The sequence below is a fragment of the Entelurus aequoreus genome, linkage group LG06 (genome assembly GCF_033978785.1).
Source record: "Entelurus aequoreus isolate RoL-2023_Sb linkage group LG06, RoL_Eaeq_v1.1, whole genome shotgun sequence".
NCBI lineage: Eukaryota > Metazoa > Chordata > Actinopteri > Syngnathiformes > Syngnathidae > Entelurus > Entelurus aequoreus.
Window position 1 is genome coordinate 80,357,983 of NC_084736.1, and position 15,130 is coordinate 80,373,112.

Below are 15,130 nucleotides of genomic sequence, written 5' to 3' on the forward strand. Positions count from 1 at the left end.
TTATTTATTTTTATTGTCTTTTTATTTTTATTTATTTTTAATACACTGTAGCATTTTGAGGTTGTTTACTCAATGTAAAGTGCTTTTTTACAAATAAAATCTATTATTATTATTATTATTATTATTATTATAAGAAGCGCGCCTGTGTGTCAATCAGTCAATTATATTTGTATTTTTATTATTACTTATGGAGTATATTGTGAATAAATTGAGAACAGGAAGTGAAGAAAAGTTGCTATGTAAAAGGAAAAGTGGGTAGGATTAAATAAGCTCTGCTTCTTCCTACTCCTTTTTCCAACATGCGTAATAGAGAAACTAGAAATTGTGATGCATCATGTTGTACGCACGCATGTTGCAAATAAACACCAACTCAACTCCTATTGTTTTGTGAAGAAGAAGAATGCTCCCTGACCACCTGAGGGCACCACAGACTGTGAATGCTTTAAAAAAAAGGCCTAAAAACCCTTCTTTAAAAAATAAAAAAAAAAAAAGGTTTTTTTTAGATATATGCATACTAGTTCCAGCTATTTGGCTGTTGTAGTTTTTATTTATTTATTTTTATTGTCTTTTTATTTGTTTTTATTTTTTAACACACTGTAGCACTTTGAGGTTGTTTACTTAATGTTTAGTGCTTTTTTTTTACAAATAAAATCTATTATTATTATTATTATAAGAAGCGCGCCTGTGTGTCAAACAGGAAGTGAAGAAAAGTTGCTACGTAATAGGAAAAGGGAGTAGGATTAAATAAACTCTGCTTCTTCCTACTCCTTTTTCCAACATGCGTAATGGAGAAACTGGAAATTGTGATGCATCGTGTTGTACGCACCGCATGTTGCAAATAAACACAAACTCAACTCCTATTGTTTTGTGAAGAAGAAGAATGCTCCCTGACCACCTGAGGGCACCACAGACTGTGAATGCTTTTAAAAAAAGGCTTAAAAACCCTTCTTTTAAAAAAAAATTTTTTTTTAAACGTTGTTTTTTTTAGATATATGCATACTAGTTATAGCTATTTGGCTGTTCTAGTTTTTATTTATTTATTTTTATTGTCTTTTTCACTTATTCACTGGTTTAAATGTAACTTAGATATTGGGTTTCACAATGTAAAGCGCTTTGAGTCACTTGAGAAAAAGCGCTATATAAATGTAATTCACTTCAATTCACTTCACTTCTTTTTTTTAAAAAAAAATTAATACACTGTAGCACTTTGAGGTTGTTTACTTAATGTAAAGTGCTTTTTTTTTTTTACAAATAAAATCTATTATTATTATTATTATAAGAAGCGCGCCTGTGTGTCAAACAGGAAGTGAAAAAAAGTTGCTACGTAATAGGAAAAGGGAGTAGGATTAAATAAACTCTGCTTCTTCCTACTCCTTTTTCCAACATGCGTAATGGAGAAACTGGAAATTGTGATGCATCGTGTTTTACGCACGCATGTTGCAAATAAACACAAACTCAACTCCTATTGTTTTGTGAAGAAGAAGAATGCTCCCTGACCACCTGAGGGCACCACAGACTGTGAATGCTTTTAGAAAAGGCTTCATAACCCTTATTTTTTTATTTTTTTTATATATGCATAATAGTTCTAGCTATTTGGCTGTTCTAGTTTTCTATTTAATTTTTTTTTTTTTTTTTTTTTAGATATATGCATACTAGTTCTAGCTATTTGGCTGTTCTAGTTTTCTATTTTTTTAATTTTTTTTAGATATATGCATACTAGTTCTAGCTATTTGGCTGTTCTAGTTTTCTATTTTTTTTATTTTTTTTAGATATATGCATACTAGTTCTAGTTATTTGGCTGTTCTAGTTTTCTATTTTTTTTAATTTTTTTTAGATATATGCATACTAGTTCTAGCTATTTGGCTGTTCTAGTTTTCTATTTTTTTAATTTTTTTAGATATATGCATACTAGTTCTAGTTATTTGGCTGTTCTAGTTTTTGTTTTTATTTATTTTTATTATATTTTTATTTATGTATTTGTTTTAATACATTGTAGCACTTTGAGGTTGTTTACTCAATGTAAAGTGTTTTTTTTTTACAAATAAAATCTATTATTATTATTATTATTATTATTCTAAGAAGCGCGCTTGTGTGTCAATCAGAAAGCGGAGGGAAGGCGCATCGCAGCTCTTATCTAAATAGAAATAAGAACCGGTTTTTATCGCAAAGGGGAGGCCCTCTGCAAGCCAGATAACACACACACACACACACACACACACACACACACACACACACTTAAACACGCACACACCCATTTATCCACGCACACGCTGCATGCACGCAGCAGCAGCAGCGCAGCAAACATCTCCCACGCAACTTTTCCCTGCAAGGATTTTTTTTCGGACACTTTTTCGGATGCAACCTGACGTCATTATTTGGACTTTTATGTGTTTCTGACTATAAAAAAAATAATAAATCATTTTTTTTTTTTTGTGTGTCTTTTTGGGATGATTTCAGCCATTTCCAGTCCGTGGCTGACGCAGCTGTCCCATTTTTGCGACGTTGCCGCCTTCACCAGCAGCAGCCTGAGCAGCCTGAACACGCCGGCGGGCTACCACCTGTCCCCGTCCCCCGGGGATCCTTACACCCAGCATGAGGCGCACTTCGAGCCCTGCCCGGCCGCGCAGCCCGGCTACAGCTACCCGCACCCGCAGCAGCCGCCGCTGGCTCCGAGCGACCCGGCCGGGACTCCGTGCTCCTCCTCGTCCTCGTCCAGCTCCACGCCCACGGGCAAGAACTTGGTGAAGAAGAACCCCAAAGTGGCCAACATTAACGTCCAGCTGGAGATGAAGGCTCTGTGGGACGAATTTAACCAGCTGGGCACGGAGATGATCGTCACCAAGGCGGGAAGGTGATGCTAATGATAGTTTATTATTTTATTACTCTTTTCAATTCACCCTTTCTTTCTTTTTTTTAATGATTTTTGCTCTAAATTCGTTATTTAAATACTACTATTTCGTTTTTGCACAATATGTTTATGACATATTAACTGTGTAAAGTGCATTTATTAATTATAAGGTTATGAAGATTATGATATAAATAAAATAAAGGGACTTTAAAAGTCAGCAAAAGTCAATAAATAGACTGGTTTGTTCAGATAGTTAATGTATGAATTATTGTTGTTATTATTATTATTATATTTTTTAATTATTTTGTTATTATTATTTAAATTTTTCCATTTTGGATTTTTTCTAAGCTTGGGTTGTTTGGTTTTGTTTTGTTTTATTTGTTTTGTGTTTTCCTCTGTTTGTCGTTTGTGTTATTTTTGGAAAATAATTCATAAAAACATAAATAAATAAATAAATAAAGGGACAAGTAGAATATAAACTTGTAATAATAACACAATTAAAATACTACTATTTCGTTTTTGCACAATATGTTTATGACATATTAACTGTGTAAAGTGCATTTATTAATTATAAGGTTATGAAGATTATGATATAAATAAAATAAAGGGACTTTAAAAGTCTGCAAAAGTCAATAAATAGACTGGTTTGGTCAGATGGTTAATGTATGAATTATTGTTATTATTATTATTATATTTGTTAAATTATTTTGTTATTATTATTTAAATATTTCCATTTTGGATTTTTTTCTAAGCTTGGGTTGTTTGGTTTTGTTTTGTTTTATTTGTTTTGTATTTTCCTCTGTTTGTCATTTGTGTTATTTTTGGAAAATAATTCATAAAAACATAAATAAATAAATAAATAAATAAATAAATAAATAAATAAAGGGACAAGTAGAATATAAACTTGTAATAATAACACAATTAAAATACTACTATTTCGTTTTTGCACAATAATGTACAGTACATTTATTAATTATAAGGTTATGGAGATTATGATATACAGTGCTCAAAAAAAAAATATAGGGACTTTAAAAGTCTGCAAAAGTCAATAGACTGGTTTGGTTAGATGGTTAATGTATTAATTATTGTTATTATTATTTAAATTTTTCCATTTTGGATTTTTTTCTAAGCTTGGGTTGTTTGGTTTTGTTTAGTTTTATTTCTTTCGTCTTGTGTGTTTTGTTTTTCTTCTGTTTGTCATTTGCGTTATTTTTGGAAAATAATTCATAAAAATATAAATAAAAAAATAAAAAAATATAGGGACATGTAGTATATAAACTTGTAATAATAACACAATTATAATACTACTATTCTACTTCACGTAAGCTTGGGTTGTTTTGTTTTGTTTTGTTTCGTTTTGTTTTATTTATTTTGTCCTATGTGTTTTGTATTTTCCTCTGTTTGTCATTTGTGTTATTTTTGGAAAATAATTCATAAAAACATAAATAAATAAATAAATAAAGGGACAAGTAGAATATAAACTTGTAATAATAACACAATTAAAATACTACTATTTCGTTTTTGCACAATAATGTACAGTACACTTATTAATTATAAGGTTATGGAGATTATGATATATACTGCTCCAAAAAAAAAAAAAAAGGGACTTTAAAAGTCTGCAAAAGTCAATAGACTGGTTTGGTTAGATGGTTCATGTATTAATTATTGTTATTATTATTATTATTTTATTATTATTTTAATTTTTCCATTTTTGGATTTTTTTCTAAGCTTGGGTTGTTTGGTTTTGTTTAGTTTTATTTCTTTCGTCTTGTGTGTTTTGTTTTTCTTCTGTTTGTCATTTGTGTTATTTTTGGAAAATAATTCATAAAAATATAAATAAAAAAATAAAAAAATATAGGGACATGTAGTATATAAACTGGTAATAATAACACAATTATAATACCACTATTTCGTTTTTGCACAATAATGTACAGTACATTTATTAATTATAAGGTTATGGAGATTATGATATATAGTGCTCAAAAAAAAAATATAGGGACTTTAAAAGTCTGCAAAAGTCAATAGACTGGTTTGGTTAGATGGTTAATGTATTAATTATTGTTATTATTATTATTATTTTATTATTATTTTAATTTTTCCATTTTGGATTTTTTTCTAAGCTTGGGTTGTTTGGTTTTGTTTAGTTTTAGTTTTTTCGTCTTGTGTGTTTTGTTTTTCTTCTGTTTGTCATTTGTGTTATTTTTGGAAAATAATTCATAAAAACATAAATAAATAAATAAATAAAGGGACAAGTAGAATATAAACTTGTAATAATAACACAATTAAAATACTACTATTTCGTTTTTGCACAATAATGTACAGTACATTTATTAATTATAAGGTTATGGAGATTATGATATATAGTGCTCCAAAAAAAAAATATAGGGACTTTAAAAGTCTGCAAAAGTCAATAGACTGGTTTGGTTAGATGGTTAATGTATTAATTATTGTTATTATTATTATTATTTTAATTTTTCCATTTGGATTTTTTGCTAGTTCATGTAAGCTTGGGTTGTTTTGTTTTGTTTAGTTTTATTTATTTTTGACTTGTGTGTTTTGTATTTTTCTCTGTTCGTCATTTGTGTTATTTTTGGAAAATAATTCATAAAAATATGAATAAATAAATAAATAAAGGGACATGTAGTACAAAAACTTGTAATAATAACACAATTAAAAATACTACTATTTCGTTTTTGCACAATAATGTACAGTACATTTATTAATTATAAGGTTATGGAGATTATGATATACAGTGCTCCAAAAAAAAAAAAAAGTCTGCACAAGTCAATAGACTGCTTTGGTCAGATGGTTAATGTATGAATTATTATTATTATTATTATATTTTTTAAAATTATAATAATATTTTTATTATTATTTTAATTTTTCCGTTTCGGATTTTTTTTCTCGTTCACTTAAGCTTGGGTTGTTTTGTTTGGTTTGGTTTTATTTGTTTTGTCTTGTGTGTTTTGTTTTCCCTCTGTTTGTCATATTGTTTTGGCTGGTGTTATTTTTGGAAAATAATTAATAAAGATATAAATTAAAAAAATAACACCAGCCAAAACAATATGACAAACAGAGGGAAAAACAAAACACACAAGACAAAACAAATAAAACCAAACCAAACAAAACAACCCAAGCTTACATGAGATAGAGAAAACCCAAAATGGAAAAATTAAAATAATAATAATTTAAAAAAGGATAATAATAATAATAATAATAATAATAATTCATACATTAACCATCTGACCAAACCAGTCTATTTATTGACTTTTGCAGACTTTTGCAGTCCCTTTATTTATTTATTTTGGAGCACTGTATATCATAATAAAAATAATAAAGGGACATGTAGTATATAAACTTGTAATAATAACACAATTAAAATATTAAACAAAATGAGGCTTTCATTAGAATCCACTATGACTCAAATAATACAAAACAATGAAATATATGACTCAAATAATACAAAATGTATATATATTTATTTAACAGTACACCTTCTTTTTTAGCCTATTACACTTATAAACTTGTAATAATAACACAATTAAAATATCAAAAAATGGGAGGCATTCATTAGAATCCACTATGACTCAAATAATACAAAAAAATTTAATACAGTGTATATGACTCAAATAATACAAAATATATTTATTTATTTAACAGTACACCTTCTTTTTTTAGCCTATTACATTTATAAACTTGTAATAATAACACAACTAAAATATCCAAAAATGGGCGGCATTCATTAGAATCCACTATGACTCAAATAATACCAAAAAATTAAATATACAGTATGACTCAAATAATACAAAATATATTTATTTATTTAACTGTACACCTTTTTTTAAGCCCATTACATTGTTTTATCATGACTTATTAATGAAATCTATGCCAATGGTATTTTATTGGAATGTGTGTGTGTGTGTGTGTGTGTGTGTGTGTGTGTGTGTGTGTGTGTGTGTGTGTGTGTGTGTGTGTGTGCGCGTGTGTGTGTGTGGGTGTAGTATATAGACTTGTAATAATAACACAATTAAAATATCCAACAAAAGGAGGCATTCATTACTCAAATAATACAAAAAAATGAAATATATGACTCAAATAATAATACAATATATATATATATATTTATTTAACTGTACACCTTTTTTTTAAGCCCATTACATTGTTTTATGATGACTTATTAATGAAATCTATGCCAATGGTATTTTATTGGAATGTGTGTGTGTGTGTGTGTGTGTGTGTGTGTGTGTGTGTGTGTGTGTGTGTGTGTGTGTGTGTGTGTGTGTGTGTGTGTGTGTGTGTGTGTGTGTGTGTGTGTGTGTGTGTGTGTGTGTGTGTGTGTGTGTGCAGCACCTGACAGGTTTCCACGTGCTCTACAAAATCGAATTATTGAATATTAAAATAACCAAACTTTAAAAAGTATCTTGTTGAAAAAGAAAAAAAATCATCTAATTTTTTAGCCTGCTGGGTAATTTTATTAAATTTTGTAATTTTTAATTTTTTTCCCCATAATCAGATCCGATCGTGCGTGGAGTTGATATTATGGATAAGTTTGCATTATTGATGCTGTAAATAGAATAGAATAGAATAGAATAGAATAGAATATATCTTTATTGTCATTGTACAACGAAATTGTAAGCAAAACTAATTTAGTGCAAATTCATAACACATAAAAACATAAGAACATAGATAAATAGATAAAAATACATAAAGTACATTAAAAAAAAAGTGACGCATGCGTGCAGCAGCAGCACTTTTTAAAGCTCCTTCAGCCTCAGCGAGCCTAAACTTTGGCGTTAATTGGCCGTTGATTTGTGATCCCTTTCAGTGACGTCAACAAATGAGTCAGCTCGCTCAAGCAGAGGAGGACTTCTTTTTTATTCCAATGTGTGCAAAATGCAAAGTGTGTGGTCATATTCACACATTAAAAAAAGTGCAAAAGTGTGTCAAAGTGCACATTTCTAACCACTATGAATGAACACGTGTGGAGTTATGTACGTCACAGAAAAAAAGGTGAAATAACTGAAAAAACAAGGCTTGGAGAAATGGTGTTTCGCTTGAAGCTCATGGAGAGAATGCCAAGAGTGTGCAAAGCAGTAATCAGAGCAAAGGTGGCTATTTTGAAGAAAGTAGAATATAAGAATATACATTTCATGCAGTTATTTCACCTTTTTTTTTGTTAAGTACATAACTCCACATGTGTTCATTCATAGTTTTGATGCCTTCAGTGATGATCTGCAATGTAAATAGTCATAAATAAATAAATATGGCCTGTACTGTATGTATATATATATATATATATATATATATATATATATATATATATATATATATATATATATATATATATATATATATATATATATATATATATATATATATATAGGGAATCAGGGAAACCTGCAAAACAGGCTTGGAGGGATGAAATAGCCTGTTTTTTTCCCTGACCTAACGTATATTCCGCTCTACCCCGGTATTGAGCACTGTATAACGGATAAACCACAGAAACCTTGACTATATATATATGTATCTGTATATACATACATTAGGTCAGGAAAAAACACAGAGGCTATTTCATCCCTACAAGCCTGTTTTGCAGTTTTCCCTGATTTTATTCCCTGTTTCGGCTTGTAGGGGTGAAATAGCCTCTGTGTGTTTTTAAACCTGCAAAACAAGGAATAAAATCAGGGAATCAGGGAAAACTGCAAAACAGGCTTGTAGGGATGAAATAGCCTGTTTTTTTTTTCTGACCTAACCCTAACGTGTATTCTGCTCTACCCCTGTATTGAGCACTGTATAACGGATAAATCACAGAAACTTTGACTGTATGTATATATATATATATATATATATATATATATATATATATATATATATATATATATATATGTATATATATATATATATATATATATATATATATATATATATATATATATATATATATATATATATATATATATATGTATATATATACAACGTTTTTTTTAGCATCTTTTCCACAAATATTTTTGATTGATTTTATCAGGGAATAAAATCAGGGAATCAGGCCTGTAGGGATGAGATAGCCTCTGTGTTTTTTCCCTGACCTAACGTATAGTACGCTCTACCCCGGTATTGAGCACTGTATAATGGATAAACCACAGAAACCTTGATTATATATATATATATATAATATATATATATATATATATATATATAATATATATATATATATATATATATATATATATATATATATATATATATATATATGTAGGGATGAGATAGCCTCTGTGTTTTTTTCCTGACCTAACGTATAGTACGCTCTACCCCGGTATTGAGCTCCGGATCACGGATAAACTACAGACACCTTGACTATACATATATATATATGTATATATATATATATATATATATATATATATATATATATATATATATATATATATATATATATATATATATATATATATATATATATATATATATATATATATATATATATATATATATATATATATATATATATATATATATATATATATAACGTTTTTTTAGCATCTTTTCTACAAAATATTTTGATTGATTTTATCAGGGAATAAAATCAGGGAATCAGGCTTGTCGGGATGAGATAGTCTCTGTGTTTTTTTTCCTGACCTAACGTATATTCCGCTGTACCCCGGTATTGAGCTCCGGATAACGGATAAACCGGAGGACTTCTTTTTTTTTCTTTTTTTTTATTCCAATGTGTTTACAGTGTGCAAAATGCAAAGTGCGTGGTCATATTTACACATAAAAAAGTGCAAAAGTGTGTCAAAGTGCATGTTTGTGAACAATATTAAAAGTGGGGCCTGGACATAAAAAAAGCTAACATGCATGCAAAAGTGGAACAAATGCATTTATTATTGCTATTTTAGTTGACATGTTTGGCCTGTCTGCTTTTAAACATGCAAAAATAGGACAGGCAATTAATGGACCTTTTTTTTTTTTTTTTTCACTCTTTCCAGGAGAATGTTTCCAACTTTCCAAGTGAAAATATTTGGGATGGATCCCATGGCGGACTACATGCTGCTCATGGACTCTTGCCGGTGGACGACAAACGTTACAGGTAAACTTTACTACATTCCATGCCATACAATATGACTTGTTGTATATTAGATGAAATGATGACTAAACCCTTGGGGATGAACGTGATTCTGCAGGTATGCATTCCACAGTTCTTCCTGGCTGGTGGCGGGTAAGGCTGACCCGGCCACGCCGGGGAGGGTGCACTACCACCCGGACTCCCCAGCCAAGGGCGCCCAGTGGATGAAGCAAATTGTTTCTTTTGATAAACTCAAACTCACCAACAACCTCCTGGACGACAACGGACATGTAAGTACATTCAAGTCCAATATATGACTATAATATTAATCATATTAATAATTATTATGATAATAATAATGTATTATTATTTGTCTACAAGACACACACACACACAACAAATATTTTATTTTTATTTGTTTCTGCTTGAAATGACTATTTTACAATACATCTATTTTATTTTTAATTATAAGTCCTGATCATGGTATTGCTGTGTATTGTTTTGTTGGATTGATTAATTAAAAAAAAAAAAAAATGAAAAAAAAAATAATAATAAAAAAATGAAAAAAATAAATAAAATGAAAAAAAAAAAAAAAACAAATTAAAAAAAAAAAAAAAGAGAATCGATTCTGAATCGCACAACATGAGAATCGCGATTCGAATTCAAATAGATTTTCTTCCCCGCACCCCTACTGACCTCCCTTTTTCTCCTGGCTTCCAGATCATTCTGAACTCCATGCACCGCTACCAGCCCAGGTTCCACGTGGTGTACGTGGACCCACGCAAGGACAGCGAGAAATACGCGGAAGAAAATTACAAGACTTTTGTTTTTGAGGAAACTCGCTTCACTGCGGTGACCGCTTACCAGAACCACAGGGTAAGTAAGACCCATCCACACTTTTTTCTATGCGTAATGACGCGCGTCTTTTAATGGTTCATCAAGTTTCAATCATGTGCAGAAAAAATACCTAATGTCCGTTTATAAATTTCTATCTATGGTATGAATTAATAAATTAATTATAAGTTTCCTTAACTATTTCCTTTAATAATTTGTGACGCCGTCTCCTATAGCTCCAAAAACCTTGCGTAAAAGTGCGTAAAAGTTTGTTTTCTGCTCGTAAAAAAAGACAAACCAATACATATTAATGTCATGTAATACAATAAATACTCTTTAGAAATACAATGCATGAATTATGATTTAATTTTTGTTTATTTAATTGATGTATTTGTTACGGAGCCCCTAAAGGGACTTGGGGGGAACAAAAATTGTTATAATTTTTTTTAAATTTTTTAATTTTTATTTTTTAAGACATGTATCTCGTGCGCATGAGAAACTATCTTGTGCGCACGAGAAACTTTTTATAAGGTTATAAAAAAAAATGTAAAAAATAATTAACATTTTTATTTATTTATTTATTTTTAGTCTTGTGCGCACGAGATACATGTCTAAAAAAAAAAAAAAATTGTAAAATATATATATATATTTTGTTTTTCTAAAAAAAAAAATATATATAAAAAATAAGAATTATACAAAAAAAATAAAATTTGCCCCATGTCCCTTTAGGGGCTCCGTAATACGTGCGCACGAGAAACTATCTCGTGCACACGAGAAACTTTTTATAAAGTTATAAAAAAAAAAGTAAAAAATAATTAAATTTTTTTATTTTTTAGACATGAATCTTGTGCGCATGAGATACATGTCTAAAAAAATAATAATAATAAAAAAAAAAATATATATATATATATATATTTTGTTTTTCTAAAAAATATATATATAAAAAATAAAAATTATACAAAAAAAATAAAATGTACCCCATGTCCCTTTAGGGGCTCCGTAATTTGTAGATATTATTATTTTTTTTTTTTGCTGTTTCTTTCTTTTTTTGGGTGGGGGGGGGAGTGTGGTATGGTTGGGATATAAACAAAAAATATTTGGACATTTAGGGCAGACAACATATATATGATGCATGTGAATATGATGTAATGGATAGGAATGTCTGATGCTGGATGTCAATACAAATACAATGAAAAAATAAATAAATAAAAGAAATACAATGCCATGTTTTGATGTATACATCATTCAAAAATATTATTTTAGCAACACTTTTAATGCCGATGTAGTTGGACCTCATTATGTTGTGCAGGGCTGCTAATGTTTGAGGCCCAAACTTGTGTCTATAGCTCCAAAAACCTTGCGTAAAAGTGCGTAAAAGTTTGTTTTCTGCTCGTAAAAAAGACAAAACAATATATATTAATGTCATGTAATACAATAAATACTCTTTAGAAATACAATGCATGTACTATGATTTATTTTTTGTTTATTTAATTGATGTATTTGTTACGGAGCCCCTACAGGGACATGGGGGGGGGGGAAAAAAACATTTTATATTTTTTTATTTTATTTTTATTTTTAGACATGCACACAATAAACTATCTCGTGCGCACGAGAAACTTTTTATAAAGTTATTAAAAAAATAAAAAATAAAATTATAATTTTTTTATTTTAATTTTTTTTTAGACATTGTATCTCGTGCGCACAAGATACATGTCTAAAAAAAATACAATAAAAAAATTATAAAATATGTATATATTTTTTTTTTTCTAAAAAAATTAAAATAAAAATTATAGAAAAAAATAAAAATTCCCCATGTCCTTTTAGGGGCTCCGTAATTTGTAGCTATTACTTTTTCTTTTTTTTGCTGTTTCTTTCTTTGGGGGGGCGGGGGGGAGGGGGGATGTTATGGTTGGGATATAAACAAAAAATATTTTGACATTTAGGGCAGACAACAGTAAAAGTAAAAGTGCGTAAAAGTTTGTTTTCTGCTCGTAAAAAAAGACAAACCAATATATATTAATGTCATGTAATACAAGAAATACTCTTTAGAAAATACAATGCTCTGTTTTGATGTAAACATCATTAAAAATATTATTTTAGCAACACTTTTAATGCAGATGTAGTTGTGCAGGGCTGCTAATGTTGAGGCCCAAACTTGTGCCTGTACAATAAAAATAAATAAAATATATATTCTTTATATTACAGCAAAAAATGCTACTTAAAATGCTTTGTGGGACTCAATGTGTTGGTGTAGTACAAATCACCATGCAGATGATTTTGAGTCATTTTTCACTCACCTCTCAGTATTTTTTACAAGTTTTCAATTCAGACAATATTTCATGATAAATGACCACAAATTAATAACCACATTTTGGATTTTTTTTCTAGTTCACTTAAGCTTGGGTTGTTTTGTTTGGTTTAGTTTTATTGGTTTTTCCTCTGTGTGTCATTTGTGTTATTTTTGGAAAATAATTCATAAAAATATAAATAAATGGATAAATATATAAAGGGATATGTAGTATATAAACTTGTAATAATAACACAATTAAAATATTAAACAAGAGGAGGCTTTCATTAGAATCCACTATGACTCAAATTAAAATAAATAAATAAATATATGACTCAAATACTACAAAATATATATATTTATTTAACTATACACCTTTTTTAGCCCATCACAGCGTTTTATGATGACCTATTAATTAAATCTATGACAATGGTATTTTATTGGAATGTGTGTGCGTGTGTGTGTGTGTGTGTTTGCTGTCCTTAAAAATGGCCAACTCGCATAACTTACTACTATGCGTGTGTATGGTCAAATCTACCTAGCAACACCGGTTGGTCCTCACAACTACAAAAGTGAAATATTTGTTTTACTTTGTGTGTTTTGCATTCTAAAGTGAGTTTGCAAGCTAGATTTATATTTTTTCATCATTCTAGCTATAGTGGAAAGGGGGGCCCTCACAACCTACTGACCAAACGTGGGTCCACACAAAGTAGGCAAGACATGTATGCGTGTGTGTGTGTGTGTGTGTGTTTATGTGTAGTATATAAACTTGTAATAATAACACAATTAAAATATCCAACAAAGGGAGGCATTCATTAGAATCCACTATGACTCAAATAATACAAAAAAAATGAAATATATTGTACAAAATAAACCACATGATGTTTTAGTACATCAGTCGAGGAAAATGAAAATGATCAAACTACATAAATAACATACTGTAATTTGATTTTGGTATAATTTTTTTTTAATCTTCTTAGATTGAAAATGAACACCAATGTTAATTTTTCAGAAAATATAAATAAAGACAAATAAAGTCCAAATATGAGTAACATATACTTTTTATTGTATTATTCACAGTTTTTTGCTTGTATTGCTTTATTGTTTTAATGTGCGGAATAAATAAAGTTTGACTTGACTTCAATTTAAATGTTGTCAGTCATAATATAAAAAGCAGCATTAATGGTGACATTAAAAAAAATATTAAACTAGAAAGAAATGCATAAAATTGATGCACATTTTGTTGTTGTTGACTTTGCGAATTGTGGAAACGATCATTTTGTTGATGTTCCAACAAAACATGATTTTTCCCTTTTGTCGGAGTTGAACTAAGCTTGGAAAATAAATGTTACAAAAATGGTTACATCACTCATTTTTGTAAAAGTAGCTGCCAGAAGAACAAATGTATTAATACCCAGCAATGTGTAATAAGTACGATTGGCTAATTAATCTGTTATTGTCCTGTTGGAAACAAATATATATTATGTTAATGGATCACCGAGAGCCGAGATAAAGATAAAACCTGCTGCACTTTTATTGTTCATGGCAGCTTTGCAAGAGCCGTGTTTGCATAAAATGACTTATTATTAAATATAAGCTTATATAATACAATAAATCAGGGGTGTGCGGCCTGCAAGCTTCTTTGGCCAAAATAAAATCAAACAAACCAAAAAAAAAAATTCAATTATTTTCACAAGTGACTAATTTATCGATTAGTTTGCTTGATTAATCAGATAAAACACACTTAATAGCCTCAATGTGGATTTTAGGGAAAATAGTTGAAATAAACAACACATTTTTCTGCCTGTTATGACCTTCATTCTTTTTTCTAATGAATGCACATCATCAACATTAAGTCTACTTTTAACATGTGTACTTTTATAATGTGTGCATGAATAGAAAATATACAAAATAAATCTGCGCTGTTTGCTGCCACACAGATCACAGCACCCACGCACCACCGCTCTCATGTACGCTCTATTACAGCGGCCGTGTGGAAACTATGTCTGCGTATTTAAAGTTCCGGCCACTCCACTCATTAAATGATTAATCAAAGCAACAACGCTTTTTTTTTTTTTTTTTCCATATACGATTTATT

At 29.3% G+C, this 15,130-nt stretch overlaps 1 protein-coding gene across 1 annotated transcript in view; it reads left to right on the plus strand.

The window, feature by feature from the left end:
• The first annotated feature begins 2,447 nt into the window (after positions 1 to 2,447).
• LOC133651678 (T-box transcription factor TBX1-like) overlaps positions 2,448 to 15,130 on the plus strand; it is a 23,666-nt gene continuing 10,983 nt past the window's right edge. The window contains 5 exon segments of the mRNA XM_062049695.1: positions 2,448 to 2,851; positions 9,835 to 9,905; positions 9,908 to 9,935; positions 10,030 to 10,201; positions 10,632 to 10,787. Of these exon segments, the coding sequence (XP_061905679.1) occupies positions 2,448 to 2,851; positions 9,835 to 9,905; positions 9,908 to 9,935; positions 10,030 to 10,201; positions 10,632 to 10,787 (831 nt within the window).